The sequence below is a fragment of the Sus scrofa genome, chromosome 6 (genome assembly GCF_000003025.6).
Source record: "Sus scrofa isolate TJ Tabasco breed Duroc chromosome 6, Sscrofa11.1, whole genome shotgun sequence".
Lineage (NCBI taxonomy): Eukaryota > Metazoa > Chordata > Mammalia > Artiodactyla > Suidae > Sus > Sus scrofa.
The window spans coordinates 92,515,351-92,530,970 of NC_010448.4; the positions used below are offsets into that span (position 1 = coordinate 92,515,351).

The window sequence follows — 15,620 nt, forward strand, 5'->3', positions numbered from 1 at the left end:
CAATAAACAATGAGCAAGGGAGCATTAGATTAGAGCTGTGTTTTCTTCGTTTAGTTAGTTTTGTTAACAAATCTACAAACTATCAAGACTGTTTTATTTATTTTTTGTCTTTTTGCCTTTTCTAGGGCCGCTCCCTCGGCATATGGAGGTTCCCAGGCTAGGGGTCTAATTGGAGCTGTAGCCACCAGCCTATGCCAGAGCCACAGCAACACAGGATCCGAGCCGAGTCTGTGACCTACACCACAGCTCACGGCAATGCTGGATCCTCAACCCACTGAGCAAGGCCAGGGATCGAACCTGCAACCCCATGGTTCCTAGTCGGATTCGTTAGCCCCTACGCCACGGCGGGAACTCCCAAGACTGTTTTAGACTCACAGACATAGAAAACAAACTTATGGCTACCAAAGGGTCAGGGAGGGATAAATTAGGAGTTTGGGATGAGCAGATACAAACTACTGTATATTAAGTAGATAAACACCAAGGTCCTACTCTATAGCACAGGGAACTATATTCACTATCCCATAATAAACCATAATGGAAAAAATATGTACATAGATGCATAACTGAATTACTTTGCTATGTACTAGAAACTGACACAATGTTGTAAACCAATTATACTTCGATTCAAAAAAAAGACTGCTTCAAATGCAGAGAAAATCTGTTCAGGCAATCGGGAATTGCACCTGAGCAGAAATACTTTTTTTTTTTTTTTTTTTTTTGGTCTTTTCTAGGACCACACCTGCAGCATATGGAGGTTCCCAGGTTAGGGTCTAATCGGAGCTATAGCCGCCAGTCTATGCCACAGCCACAGCAATGCGGGATCTGAGCTGCATCTGTGACCTACACCACAGCTCACGGCAACGCCAGATCCTTAACCCACTGAGCAAGGCCAGGGATCGAACCTGCAACCTCATGGTTCCTAGTTGAATTCATTAACCACTGAGCCATGACGAGAATTCCCAGAAATACCATTAAAGACCAGATTTAGAAAAGCAGCCAAATGTTAAAGATTGGTGGTTGGATGATGTCAGGATATGTGATTCCTACTTCTCTGGATGAACATGCTGATGTTTCACTGCCTGCCCATTTAGCAATTAAAGCTGAATATATTTTGTGGTTTAATATGTTTTAATGATTTTCTTATAGACTTATTATTAGGAAAGTCTTTTCATCACAATGAATTTTATCTTGCCAGAACTGAGAAATCAATATGCATGCTTATATTACCACCATCCATAAAATCATGTCCGAATAGGCACAGACTTGACAACAATATGATGCAGAGTTTTCAATATTTTAAAGTAACGCAAGACTTAAACTTATTTGTACTTTCATGTTTTGAATTGTAATCGATGACTATTAGAGATCTTAATTTACATTGATGTTATTATTGCTCCAACAATGGCAAGTGAAATTATTCATGAGGGTTAAAAATAAAATTGGCATCAGTGTTGAGATTTATTCAGCGTTCCCTGTCCATGGAAGGGAAAGAACAATCAGGTTCTAGGCATATTCTTTTTTTCTTTTTGGGGGCTACATCTGTAGCAGGCGGAAGTTCTCAGGCCAGGGACTGAACCCGTGCCATGGCTGTAACCAGAACCACAGCAGTGACAACACGAGGCCCTTAACCCCCTGAGCCACGAGGGAACTCCTAAGAATATTCTATTTCCTCTTTTCTTTTGAAGTTCATTTTGTGAATATGTTATACATGAATGTGTACAAAATTCTAAAGGTTCAAAAAGCATATGAGGAAAAGTGTCTCTTGTATCCCTGTCCTATGTGCAGTTCCCCACTCCCAGGAGGTGACCACTCCAACCAGTTTCCCATCCAGAAGCACTCTAAAGTGTGTGTGTGTATAAACACACACACAAGCAAATACATATACGTTACATGTGCTGCTTCATTTAACCCCCCTGACAAATTCTCAATTAAGAATTTTCACTTCTATTTTTCAGATGGTGAGCCTAAGGCCCCAGCGCAGTAATTTGCCCAAGGTCACAGAGCTGTGCTGGAGCTGGGATTCAAATACAAGAGTGCCTGACTGTAGGGCCTGGGCTCATTTCGCTGTCTCACCCATCTTTCCCATGTCAGTGTGTTACATGATGGGAAGGGAGTCCCAACCAAGAGAGACAGGCCCCAAATTAAGAAGCTCAGAAATGTGTTTTTTGGGGTGTTCTCCTTATGGCTCAGCGGTAATGAACCCCACTAGTATCCATGAGGATGTGGTTTCAATCCCTGGCCTTGCTCAGTGGGTTAAGGATACGGCGTTGCTGTGAGCTATGGTGTAGGTCGCAGATGCTGCTCAGATCTGGCTTTGCTGTGGCTGTGGTGTAGGCTGGCAGTTGTAGCTCCAATTTGACCCTTTGCCTGGGAACTTCCACATGCTGCATGTGCAGCTCTGAAAAAAAAAAATAAAGGGAAATGTGGGGAGTTCCCGTCGTGGTGCAGTGGTTAACGAATCCGACTAGGAACCATGAGGTCGCGGGTTCGATCCCTGCCCTTGCTCAGTGGGTTAACGATCTGGCATTGCCGTGAGCTGTGGTGTAGGTTGCAGACACGGCTCAGATCCTGAGTTGCTGTGGCTCTGGCGTAGGCCAGGGGCTGCAGCTCCGATTCGACCCCTAGCCTGGGAACCTCCATATGCCGCGGGAGCGGCCCAAAGAAATAGCAAAAAAAAAAAAAAAAAAAAAAAAAAGAAATGTGTTTTTCCAAGTTAGGGTGTAGAACTGTCTGTAGTAGGCATGAAGGGAGGAGCAGGGTGAATGGGGAGGGAAGAGCCAACAAAAAGTAGGAAGGCCTGAGCTGGGCTGGTGCCACCGGGAATGGAAAGAAGGGCATGGATACTAAAAAGGTGAACTCGATGGGCCTTAGAAGCACTAGGATGAAGAAGAGAAATCAAAGGCGACACTGGATCTAAGCCAAATAGTGATGGAATAGTGGCACCCCCAAAATAAATCAGCAAGTTGGGCAGGCCCTGAATTCTGGAGACCAGTTCAGCTACAGACATCAGGTTGTGGGTGCTGGTGGGGTGTTTCAGCAAGCAGGTGGGCACTGGGTCTGGATGGCAGTGTGGGGGCAAGGGTGGGGTAGAGGTGGGTGCCAGAGTCCTAGGTGGAGAAACTGGGAGCCAAAGCAGGGGGGAAGTGGTTCAAGAGCAAGGGTTGGGTGGAGGCAGAGGGAGGATGGTATGGAGACAGGAGGAGGGAGAGGAAGGAGTGAAAGGCAGAGCGATGGGAGAGGTCAGGGCAGGTCAGGACAGTAGGAGCCATGAAAGTCCAGGAAAGGGGAGAGTGTCTTGGAGCAGGAAGGCAGCCTCCTGATACTGCAGCTCTGATGCCGGAGACGTCAAGATGATGGAGTGTGAGAAAAGGTTTCGCCGAGTTCCTGTCGTGGCTCAGTGGTTAACGAATCCGACTAGGAACGATGAGGTTTCGGGTTCGATCCCTGGCCTTGCTCAATGGGTTAAGGATCCAGTGTTGCCGTGAGCTGTGGTGTAGGTCGCAGACTCAGCTCGGATCCCATGTTGCTGTGGCTCTGGTGTAGGCTGGTGGCTACAGCTCTGATTCAACCCCTAGCCTGGGAAACTCCATATGCAGTGGGAGCAGCCCAAGAAATGGCAAAAAGACAAAAAAAAAAAAAAAAAGATTTCGGGATTGAGATCAGGCTGGTGGCCTGGAGAAGGAAGGGAAGAAGCCTTTTCTTTCTTTTCTTTTCTTTTCTTTCTTTTCTTTTTTTCTTTTTTTTTTTTTTTTTTTTTTTTTGCATTTTAGGGCCTCATGTGCAGCATATGTAAGTTCCCAGGCTAGGGGCTGAATTGGAGCTGCAGCTGCTGACCTACGCCACAGGCACAGCCATAGCAACACTAGATACTAGCCTCGTCTGTGACATACATCACAGCTCACAGCATCGTTGGATCCTTCACCCACTGAGAGAGGTCAGGGATCAAACCCACATCCTCATAGATACTAGATGGTTCGTTACCACTGAGCCACAATGGGAACTCCCATTTTTTCTTTTCTTTTTTTTTTTTGGCCACATCCATAGCATATGGAAGTTCCCAGGTCAGAGATTGAATCTGAGCCACACCATAGCTGCAGCAAGGGTGGACCCTTAACGCACTGCACCACAGTGGGAACTCTCAGAAGCCATATTTTAAAGAAACACCTAAGGTAACTGGGAAGGAATGGTGAGACACCGTCATCCTTGGTTCATTTCCAAACTGCTGAGATTTTTTTATCGGAAAGTTTATCATCATAGAGCCAAACACCTAGGATATTGCTAACTGGGCAGAATCCCAGTCTCTCTTCCCTGAAGACGTGCACCCTGTCTCCTTGGGACAGCAGTGGCAGGGTGCTCTCGGCCGTCTGAACACTCACCCGGATGTGCAGGTCCTGGAAAAAGATGAGGAGCATCTGCCGGATCAGCTGGAACTCCCCCGCAGAGAGACTCCCGTATGTCTGCCAGGGCAGAGCAGAAAGAAGCATTCATTTCAGAAATGAGGTGGGAAGTGCACTCAGGCAGGGGCAGGTGGATGCTCCGGGGTGGGGGCCAGAGGGCCAGGAGAGGACTCAGCTGCTGGGGCGGGCGGGGCAGGAGGGCCAGCACCGCTCCCTCACCAGCGGGACAGACCCCACTGAGGGGAACGCTGAGCGAGCCGGGTGCCCTGGACCCCCTCCCGGTTCCCCACAGACCTGGAAGGTCATTCCTCAAGTTTCCATAGGACATCCACCACCAACCCCCTTTCAGAAATGTTGGGAGAAAAACAGCTATGCTCTCTATAATTGCTTTCCCAAATATAAAAGCAGCAGTGAGAGGGCATCAGATGATAATGTCTCTTGCATACGTGTAGATTTTTAGAATTTCCTGGGATGGGGGCAGGCTTTGTCATTCCTCACCCTGTTTTCTTTGTCATAAAATCTGTCTGTACTTTTTAAAAAAACTGAAATACGGTTAATTTACAATGTTGTGTTAGTTTCAAGTGTACAGCAGTGGTTCAGTTATACATACATATATATAACATAATATACAATATATTATAATATGCTATAATCTATTATAATCTATTATTATAATATTATAATCTATTATAATATTATGTTATTTTCCATTATGGGCTTTACAAGGTATTGAGGAGAGTTTCCTGTGCTATGCAGTCGGTCCTTGTTGTTGACCGATTTTATGTATAGAAGTGTGTATATGTTAATCCCAGACTCTTAATGTATCTCCCCCCCCAACCCCTGCTATCCCCTTCGGTGACCATAAGTTTGTCTCCTATGTCCTGGAGGCTATTTCGGTTTTGTGAATCAGTTTCTCAGTGTAATGTTTTTGGAGAATCTGCCTGTTCTCAGCAGAGGAGTGAGCATGAGGGTTGGGGCTAAGAGGTAATGCGAGACGGTGTGCTTACTTCCGTCAGCTGCCGGAAAGTCTCATCCACTTGGTGCAGGATGGTTGGGGAGTCTTGGATGAATCCCTTGATGGCATCCAAATGATTGAAAGTGACCAGCAACACATCCTTGGGACGAGGACACAGCAATACTTGATATTTGAAAGCCATCGTCATCAGGTCATAGAGCTGCCAACCCACACACGAACAAAATAAATAGGACCGTAAGGCAGACATCAGACCCTCTAAACACTGACTGTCAGGCACTCACTGAAAACCAATACTGGGCTTATCATACAGCTCCGTGACCACATCTAGTTATCACTTAAACCAAGACGCTTTTGAGAGTAAAAGGGGGTGATATTAATAAGTAAGCCAAGGAGCTCCTGTTGTGGCTCAGCAGGTCAAGAAACTGACGAGCATCCATGAGGAGGCAGGTTTTTTTCTGGCTTTTTAGAGCCACACCCGCGGCATATGGATGTTCCCAGGCTAGGGGTTGAACTGGAGCTACAGCTGCCAGCCTACGCCACAGCCACACAACGCAGGATCCGAGCCAAGTCTGTAACCTACACCATAGCTCACGGGCAATGCTGGATCCCCAACCCAATGAGCAAGGCCAAGGATCAAACCCGAGTCTTCATGGATACCAGTCAGATTCGTTTCCGCTGCTCCACGACGGGAACTCTTTGATCCCTGGCCTCGCTTTGTGTGTTAAGGATCCAGCATTGCTGCAAGCTGCGGTGTAGGTTGCAGATGAATCTCGGATCCCACGTTGCTGTGGCTGTGCCGTAGGAAGCAGGGGGTATGTAAATTTTCTGTGCCGTGATGGAAGTGGTAATGAGGTGACATGTGAGTCCTGTTATGATGAGCTGTGAGAGGAGGGAGAGAACGGAGTGAGGGAGATTAGCTGGTGCCGGGCTTCTAATCGGGTGGCAGTAACATCTGATTGCATGAATGAAAGAAAATGTGTCGGAGTAACCCAGATGGAAGGCCTGGCCTAGAGGTGGGGAAATGAATAAGGCAGGGCAAAGAAGGGCGTGCGATACTCAGGAGGAAAGCTGTCACGTGATGGCCTGACTGGACTGTCCAAAATGCCACAGCATTTTCTTTTTGTTGTTGTTGTCTTTTGTCTTTTCAGGGCCACACCTGTGGCATATGGAGGTTTCCAGGCTAGGGGTTGAATCAGAGCTATGGCTGCCGGCCTGCACCACAGCTCACAGCAACACTGGATCCTTAATCCACTGAGTGAGGCTTGGGATCAAACCCACGTCTTCATGGATACTAGTCGGATTTGTTAACCACTGAGTCACAACGGGAACTCCAGCATTTTCTTTTCTTTTCTCTCTCCCTCCCTCCTTCCTTTCTTTTCTTTTTACGGCCACACCTAGAGCAAATGGAAGTTCCTGGGCTAGGGATTGAATCAGAGCTGCAGCTGCCAGCCTACACCACTGCCACAGCAACACTGGATCTGAGCCACATCTGTGACCTACGCCTCAGCTCATGGCAACACCAGTTCCATAACCCACTGAGCGATGCCAGGGATTAAACCCACATTCTCACGGAGACTATGTCAGGTCCTTAACCCACTGAGCCACCATGGGAACGGAGTGTCTGGGAGATGCAGGATGCTACTGACGGAGGCAGGGAAGTCTGGGGGATGGGAGACGAGGATGGGAGCCAATGTGGGGGAGAAGACAGGGACGTGTCTGAGGTGGGATTGGAAATTAAACCACAACCATCTGAGTGTTGTGCCAAGCACATGGCTGTACATGACCGCAATGGATCCCAGTGACTTTTCACAAGAATTCTCTGAGGTAGGTATTATCCCAAGTTTGAAAATTGAGAAAGTTGTCTAATTTCACATAGCTGGTAGTAAATAGCGGGGTGAAATTTGAAACTAAAGACGGTCAGATTATGGAGTTCCCGTCGTGGCGCAGTGGTTAACGAATCCGACTAGGAACCATGAGTTTGCGGGTTCGGTCCCTGGCCTTGCTCAGTGGGTTAACGATCCAGCATTGCCGTGAGCTGTGGTGTAGGTTGCAGAGGCGGCTCGGATCCCGAGTTGCTGTGGCTCTGGCGTAGGCCGGTGGCTACCGCTCCGATTCGACCCCCTAGCCTGGGAACCTCCATATGCCGCGGGAGCGGCCCAAAGAAATAGCAAAAAGACAAAAAAAAAAAAAAAAAAAAAAAAAAACTGTCAGATTCTGAAGCAATTGCTAGAATCCTCTACAGGATCCCCTTTCTCCAACATGCAGCTAAACATTTCACTTAGAAAGTGGCATAAAACTGGAGCAGCCTGGTGTGTGTGAGTATATATACGAATGCAGGGGTGTAAATACTAGATAATAACACTAGAGATACAGAGATTTGAGGTTCTCTGCCATCATTATCAAACATTAAGTACCAGTTGCGTATAGGATACTGCTAGGAATAAAGGATAAAAATAGGTATGAGACGAAGAAATGAAAGTTCAGAGTTACTCAGTAAATTGGGTCTCACAGCTACTGGTAGCGCTGACTCGAAACTAGGTCTTTTTTTTATTCCAAATTTTATATTCTTTCTCAGTGGAAACCTAAACTTTCTTTCTCTCTTTCTTTTTGTCCGAGACCATGACATGTGGAAGTTCCTGGGCCAGGGATCAAATCTGTGCTACAGCAGCAGCCCAAGCTGCTACAGTGACAGTGCTGCATCTGAACCCTCCGAGCCACAAGGGAACTCCCTAAACTTTCTTAAAGGCAGAGGGAGAGGACCAAGCCGCAGAGAGAAGATAGTGAACATTTATTGAACATTTACTACGTGCCAGGCCTTGGTGCGTCATTACATGTATATGTTTCTCGCTCAATCCTCCCACTCGCTGATGAAGTAGCTAATAGTACCCCCATTTTGTAGATGAGAAAGTGGAGGCTCAGGGAGATAAAGTAACTTTCTCCAGGTCTGTGGCAGGAGGTAAGAGGACATAGATAAAGGCAGTCTATCTTCCTGAGGTTTCCAGCCATCAGAAATGAGACAGTGTTGATTTTTGCATACCTAGCACTGTCAGTCCTTGAAATTTTATTTTTTTATTTTAAAAAATATGTATGTATTTATTTATTTTTGCTTTTTAGGAACACACCCATGGAAGTTCCCAGGCCAGGGGTTGAATCGGAGCTGCAGCTGCCGGCCTACACCACAGCCACAGCCACGCCGGATCCTTAACCCACTGAGCGAGGCCAGGGATTGAACCCACATCCTCATGGATACTAGTGAGATTCATTTCCACTGCGCCAAAATGGGAACTTCTAGTCCTTGAAATTATAAAAAATTCACATAATGAGGAGATTTGAAAGGAATTACTATTATTATTTTTAAATTAACAGAAGTCTATATGTTATTTGGATTTTATTAGTTTCCCCCAATTCCTATTTCTGTTCCAGGATCCCACATTACGTTTGGTGCTCATGTCTCCTCAGCCTCCTCTTGGCTGTGATAGGCTCTCTGGCTTCCCTTCTTTGGGGGGCTTCCACAGTTTTGATGGCTGGCCTGGGTTTTGTAACATGACCTCCGAATGGTATTTGTCTGATGTTATTTTTTTCACGGTCAGCGTGGAGTTGTGGGCTTGGGGAGGAAGATCACAGAGGCAAAGTGATTCCTATCAGGTACCCCCACCTGGCTTATCCTGTTGCTGTTATCACCTGCTTGACGTCATGGGTGTCATGTTTCTCCACTGTGAAGTTGGCTGTGCCAACTTTCCATCCTGTCCTCTTTGGAAGGAAGTACAGCTCAGTTTCAAGGAGTGGGGGGTTAGGCTCTCTCCCCCTGAGGGTACCGCAGCTATATAAGCATTTGGAATTCTTCTGAACAGGATTTATCTACTCTCTGTCAGTATTTAGAATTATCACTTTTAAAATCAGAGCACCTTAAACATTTGTGTCACAGAGAAAATATACATGTTTACATTATAAGACTGAGCAATTTTGAATTTACTTAAAAAGGGGGGGGTTCCCGTTGTGGTGCAGCGGAAATGAATCTGACTAGTACCCATGAGGATGTAGGTTTGATCCCTGCCCTCGATCAGTGGGTTAAGGATCCGGCCCTGCCGTGAGCTGTCTGGTAGGTCACAGATGTTCGGATCCCGCATTGCTGTGGCTGTTGTGTAGGCCGGCAGCTGTAGCTCTGATTCAACCCCTAGCCTGGGAAATTCCATATGCCACGGGTGCGGCCCTAAAAAGAAAAAAAAAAGCCTGGTTTGCAGAGCTGAGATTTGTTAAGAAGGAAGCAGAATGAAAGCTTTCAGGGCTGGGTGCCTGCAGAGGGTTGAGGTGTTCACCAACACGGCACGCAGACCAGCGCCCTCTCTGGGTGGCATAATGACCTAAACGACAGAGGGGTGGTGGTGGTGTGGATGACTTCTTGAAAGTCAATAATGACTCATATTTACATGTGCCTGTGTTTTGCAAGGCATCACTGCATACAGCCTCTCATTTAACCCATCTGTGCTCATCCACAAGAAACACAGCCCAGGAGTCCCGTCGTGGAAACGCATCCGACTGGGAACCATAAAGAAGCAGGCTCGATCCCCGGCCTTGCTCAGTGGGTTAAGGATCTGGCGTTGCCTCGGCTGTGGTGTAGGCTGCAGCTGTAGCTCTGATTGGACCCCTAGCCTGGGAACCTCCATATGCTGTGGGTGTGGCCCTAAAAAGAAAGAAAGAAAGAAAGAAAGAAAGAAAGAAAGAAAGAGAAAGAAGGAAAGAAAGAAAGAAAGAAAACGGAAGGAAGGAAGGAAGGAAGGAAGGAAGAAAGAAACAAGTCCAGGACGCAGAGGCAGCATCTGCTCACCTTATCCATGCTGGCCTGGTTCAGTCTCATGATGGAGGCATGGGCCAGGCGGTCGTAGACTGTCCTCAGCGCCTTCTTGGAGTAGAGCTCTTGGGGTTTGAACAATTCCTCTATAAACTTTCGATTGAACATGGTTGAGATGATGTCATTCAGAACTGTAGAGACAGGAGGGGATGCAGCTGAGCAAGGTACCAGCAGAAGCTTTATTCCAGAAATGCTCCCTGTGCATGAATGGGATGGAGGGGCTGGGCCTATGCAGAGTGGGGATGTGATGTGCTGGGGGAGACCAGCTCCCTGGGGAGAAACCACACAGATGTCCCGATAGGAAGCAGGTCCAGTGCTTTATGAGACCATCTCAGGGCAAACACCAACGTGACAGTGTATAGATGTGCTGTGCTTCAGCGGTTCCAAGCCACTTCTGCGTATATTATCTCGCGTGGGGGTAGGGGGACAAGTTTCTTCTTTCTTTAAAAAAGATTCCTAACAGCGTTTCAGATTAGAGCTCTATCTTAAAATAGGAAACAGCATCACTCTTTTTTGTTTGTTTAGCAAGTCCCTAATATTTTTACTTATACTTAATGTTATAAAAATGGGACCTATAACGGTAATTGATTTTTTGGAGGGGGGGGTGAAACAGTTTTTAAAAATAGACAGGTCTATCCACTGGTTAGAGATTAAAATGTTTCAATCATTTCTACAAGATGTCTCCTTCAGATTAACACCATTTTAGGATGCTTTCATTCCTATATTTGATCTGTAATATTGATATTATATTGTACTGATATATCTTATGCTATTGTTCAGATGGAAAATTTCCACATCGTGAGAATAAAGGGTCCTAAGGCATGTGCAAACCAAAACATCTATAATTCTAGTTCTTCTTTCACCCGCTCATTTAGATATTTTGTGCTACATGAGTTCGTTAGTTTCCTAGCCTAGAATCAGTCGAAGGCTAGGAAAACCCTTTGGTACAAGAAACAGGAACAGGTATGGTTGAACATAGATTAGTCTTTCTTTTTTTTTTTTCCTTTTTTGACTGTATCTGTGGCGTGTGGAAAATCCTGGGTCAGGGATCAAAACTGCGTCATAGCTGTAGCCAGAGCCAAAGCAGTGACAATGCCGGATCCTTAACCCACTGAGTCACAAGGGAACTCCAAACACAGATTATTCTTAATTAAGCCAGATGAATTCTGGCCTAAAGGTGACTGTATAGGGATGCTGAGGCTATACATTCATAGCAATTAAAATTTGAAAGAAAAATTAAAATTATTTACGTTACCTAAAATAATTATACAAAATCAATTATTAAACATGAGTAATTATTGCTGAAAGCTGCCTCTTTCTCTTGCCGCACAAAGGACACACCAGGTGACTCACACTTTGGCCCCTCTCTCTACCTGGAAGTAACTGATTGAAGTACCCTGAAGGCTCAGGCCAGTATTTGAAAGCATCTCAAAGAGCAGCTTTGGGGAGAAGTGGGGAGCTTCGGGCTAGTCCTACTTGAATCTTTTTTTTTTTTTTTTTGTCTTTTTAGCTATTTCTTGGGCCGCTCCCTCGGCATATGGAGGTTCCCAGGCTAGGGGTCGAATTGGAGCTGTAGCCACCAGCCTACGCCAGAGCCACAGCAACGTGGGATCCGAGCCGCATCTGCAACCTACACCACAGCTCATGGCAACGCCGGATCCTTAACCCACTGAGCAAGGCCAGGGACCGAACCCGCAACCTCATGGTTCCTAGTTGGATTCGTTAACCACTGTGCCACGATGGGAACTCCCTACTTGAATCTTAAATTGAAAGGCTACAGGGAGAGGGGAAGGGAAACACCCCCCTCCCCACTCCCACTCAGACACAAAAGAACGCAGTTTGACTCCTCCCGGAAGTGCTGAACTCACACTTGACCTTTGGATTTTGCTCTAGACTCTAAAGGACAAACAGATCTATTACCAACACAGGGTACCCCTCACGTGGATGGTTCCAATGCAGGGCACCTTGCCCTCAGGGTGCATTAACGTTTCCCCAGTGTGGACAGCTTGGATGGATTCTTCTGTGCTGGCCTCAAGCATCGTCTTTGACCTAAACAAGCAAGGACCTGCAGTAAATTGAGCTTCCTAACTCTTTCTTTTCTTTTATCTTTTTTTTTTTTTTTTTTTTTTTTTTGGTCTTTTGTCTTTTTAGGGCCACATCTGCGGCACATGGAGGTTCCCAGGCTAGGGGTCTCATCAGAGCTGTAGCCACCGGCCTACGCCAGAGCCACAGCAACGCGGGATCCGAGCCGCGTCTGCAACCTACACCACAGCTCACGGCAACGCCGGATCGTTAACCCACTGAGCAAGGGCAGGGACCGAACCCGCAACCTCATGGTTCCTAGTTGGATTCGTTAACTACTGCGCCACGACGGGAACTCCTCCTTTCTTTTTCTTTCTTTTTTTTTTTTGTTTTTTTTTTTTTGTTTTTTTGTTTTTTTGTCTTTTTTGTTGTTGTTGTTGTTATTGTTGCTATTTCTTGGGCCGCTCCCGCGGCATATGGAGGTTCCCAGGCTAGGGGTTGAATTGGAGCTGTAGCCACAGGCCTACGCCAGAGCCACAGCAACGCGGGATCCGAGCCGCGTCTGCAACCTACACCACAGCTCACGGCAACACCGGATCGTTAACCCACTGAGCAAGGGCAGGGATCGAACCTGCAACCTCATGGTTCCTAGTTGGCTTCGTTAACCACTGCGCCACGACGGGAACTCCTCCTTTCTTTTTCTTTCTTTCTTTCCTCTTTCTTTCTCCTTTCCTTCCTTTTTTTTTTTTTTTTTGTTTTTTGTTTTTTTTTTTGCTTTTAAGGGCTGCACCCATGGCACATGGAAGTTCCCAGGCTAGGGGTCAAATCAGAGTTACAGCTGCCAGCCTACACCACAGCCATAGCAACACAGGATCCAAGCCTTGTCTGCAGCCTACACCACAGCTCGCAGATCCCTGACCCACTGAGCGAGGCCAGGGATTGAACCCACATCCTCATGGATACCAGTCTGATTCATTTCCCCTGGGAACTCCCAAGCTTACCAACATTTTCTTAACCAGCGCCTATCTAAAATGTGGAATTTGCAAGGAAATAAGTACAAATGGAAAGCCACGTCTAAGGCCTAAAAAGAAAACTTGAAGCATTTTTCCATAGATGTATGTAGGCCAGGGAGGAGGGCAAAGAGGAAGAATTCGAGTTAAGGAATCACATCGGCTCTGATTGTGTTCACGCTTACAAAGAGCTACCATTCACCTAGGCGCAGAGCCATTTCTCTAGGGTCTTCAAGACTTTAGAGGGATCTAGGGGAACAGCTTAGACCCAAATAAATCCGTTCTAGAAGAAAGTAAATCCCAAGGTGGTTGTTAGCCACTCTGGCAAAGTAAAAAGAAAAGGAGGCTTTTCTCCCTGAGAAGTGACTAAGCTAGGCAGCACCCTGGCTCCTTGCACGAGCACTTTTAGAAAATCCTCCTGGAAAAAGAGACCCGTAGGCCCTATCCCTGTGGGCAGAGCAGTTTTATGCCTGGCACCCAGGGCTCCCACTTTTCACTGAATACTTTGGAAGGAGCATGGAGGCACAGATTAACACGCTTTATTCTCAAGGCATGCTTTACCTGGCGCTTGGTTGAGGGGGCCCTACCAGACACTGAGATAAACATCGGGGCACAAAGAGGAGGTGAAGGTTGTCCTTGCCCAAGAGTAGCAGCCCAGTCGAATTTAAGTGAAATCTGAGAAATGGTTTTAACCAGATCTGTCAGTCAGTCATGGTGTTAGTTTTTGGCACTCACATGCACTCTGCATAATTTCATGAGGCAGGAATGTGCTAGGAGCCAAATTTCATCAGGAGGCTAAGGCCAGGGAGGAGGGTGATTTTCCATGGGTGCCTTGGAAGCATCAGTACCTGAGTTCTTAACATATCAGGCTTCTAATCCTGGGTTCAGATGATGAAGTCAGTTTCCGCTCCTAATTTCTGGACACTTAAGTTAAATTCCAGGGATTCAATTACTTACATCAGAAGCCTTCAAAATTCACACTTTTCACCTAAAATTTTGCTCTGTGTCAAGAGGTGAGCCAAAACTTGCTCAAGTGGTAAAAGATGGTAGTGAAATATTATAAAAGTGTATCAGTACTTTGCCTGGGATTTTCTTCAGCTTGGCCTGACAAAATAATTTTCTTGCTTTGATTTTTGTCTTTTCTAGGGCCACGTCCTCGGTATATGGGGGTTCCCAGGCTAGGGGTCTAATTAGAGCTGTAGCTGTCAGCCTACGCCACAGCCACAGCAACGCCAGATCCAAGCCGCGTCTGCGACCTACACCACAGCTCACGGCAACGCCGGATCCTTAACCCACTGAGCAAGGCCAGGGATCAAACCTGCAACCTCATGGTTCCTAGTCAGATTCGTTAACCACTGCACCATGATGGGAATTCCTAATTTTTTTTTGTTTATTTATTTATTTATTTATTTATTTAGAAAATGTTCTTGATGAAAGCAATTGAGGGTTTTTTTGATTTGTTTTTTGCTTTGGCTGTGCCCATGGTGTGCAAAAGTTCTGAGGCTAAGGATTGAACCTGTGCCACAGCAGTAACCAGAACCACAGCAGTGACTACACCGGATCCTTAACCTGCTGTGCCAGCAGGGAACTTGGAAGTTAACTGAGTTTTATCAGCTACTTCCGCCATAAATTTTTTTGTTTTGAGGAACACACAATTTGGAGCCAGGGGTAAAATAGAGAAGCTACTACTTCAGAATGGTTGCCTTGTTTCAAAGCCTTATTACATTCCATTCACGGGGCTTGGAACTTTCCATGCATTATCTCATTTAGACCCCAAGACGATGCTGAATTATTATTCTATTCTATCAAAGGGAAAACTGAATCTTTGAGAGGTTGAAGTCCAAGGTCACACAGCAGGCAGTGGAGTTGAAATTAGAATGGGGTTGTTTGATTCTAATACTTGCGCATTTAAATATTATATGTTATTGCCTCTGAATACTTAGTGTGAGGAGAGCAACTGCTATCTCCAGACAATGGCTGATGACATGCAAAAACTACACCCAGTGTCAAATGATGGAAGGTATTCATGACATTTGTTTTGTTTTGTTTTGTTTTGTTTCAGGGCCGCACCCTTGGCATATGGAGGTTCCCAGGGTAGGGATCTAATCAGAGCTGTAGCTGCCAGCTTACACCACAGCCACAGCAACCCGGGATCTGAGCTGCATCTGCGTCCTACGCCACAGCTCATGGCAATGCCAGATCCTCAACCCACTGAGCAAGGCCAGGGGTTGAACCTAAATCCTCACGGATGCTAGTCAGATTCATTTCCGCTAAGCCACGACAGAAAATCCCAACTCGTGACATTTAAAGGTAAGAAAGGCTAGAGTTTTATTCGGAGGAGTTGGCAACTTTTTCAGGTTTGCTGC

The 15,620-nt window shown here is 46.3% G+C and overlaps 1 protein-coding gene across 4 annotated transcripts in view; it reads right to left on the bottom strand.

Annotated features, from left to right (window-relative positions):
* OSCP1 (organic solute carrier partner 1) overlaps positions 1-15,620 on the bottom strand; it is a 36,403-nt gene that overhangs the window by 14,227 nt on the left and 6,556 nt on the right. For 2 of the 4 annotated variants that reach the window (XM_021095954.1, XM_021095955.1), the window contains 3 exons: positions 10,199-10,353; positions 5,405-5,512; positions 4,377-4,457 (listed from right to left, as the gene is read on the bottom strand). In XM_021095954.1, coding sequence (XP_020951613.1) covers positions 4,377-4,457; positions 5,405-5,512; positions 10,199-10,353 — 344 coding nt within the window. Of the gene's footprint in view, positions 1-4,376; positions 4,458-5,404; positions 5,573-10,198; positions 10,354-15,620 lie in introns of all 4 variants that reach the window. The other 2 variants (XM_021095952.1, XM_021095953.1) reach the window with 1 other exon arrangement.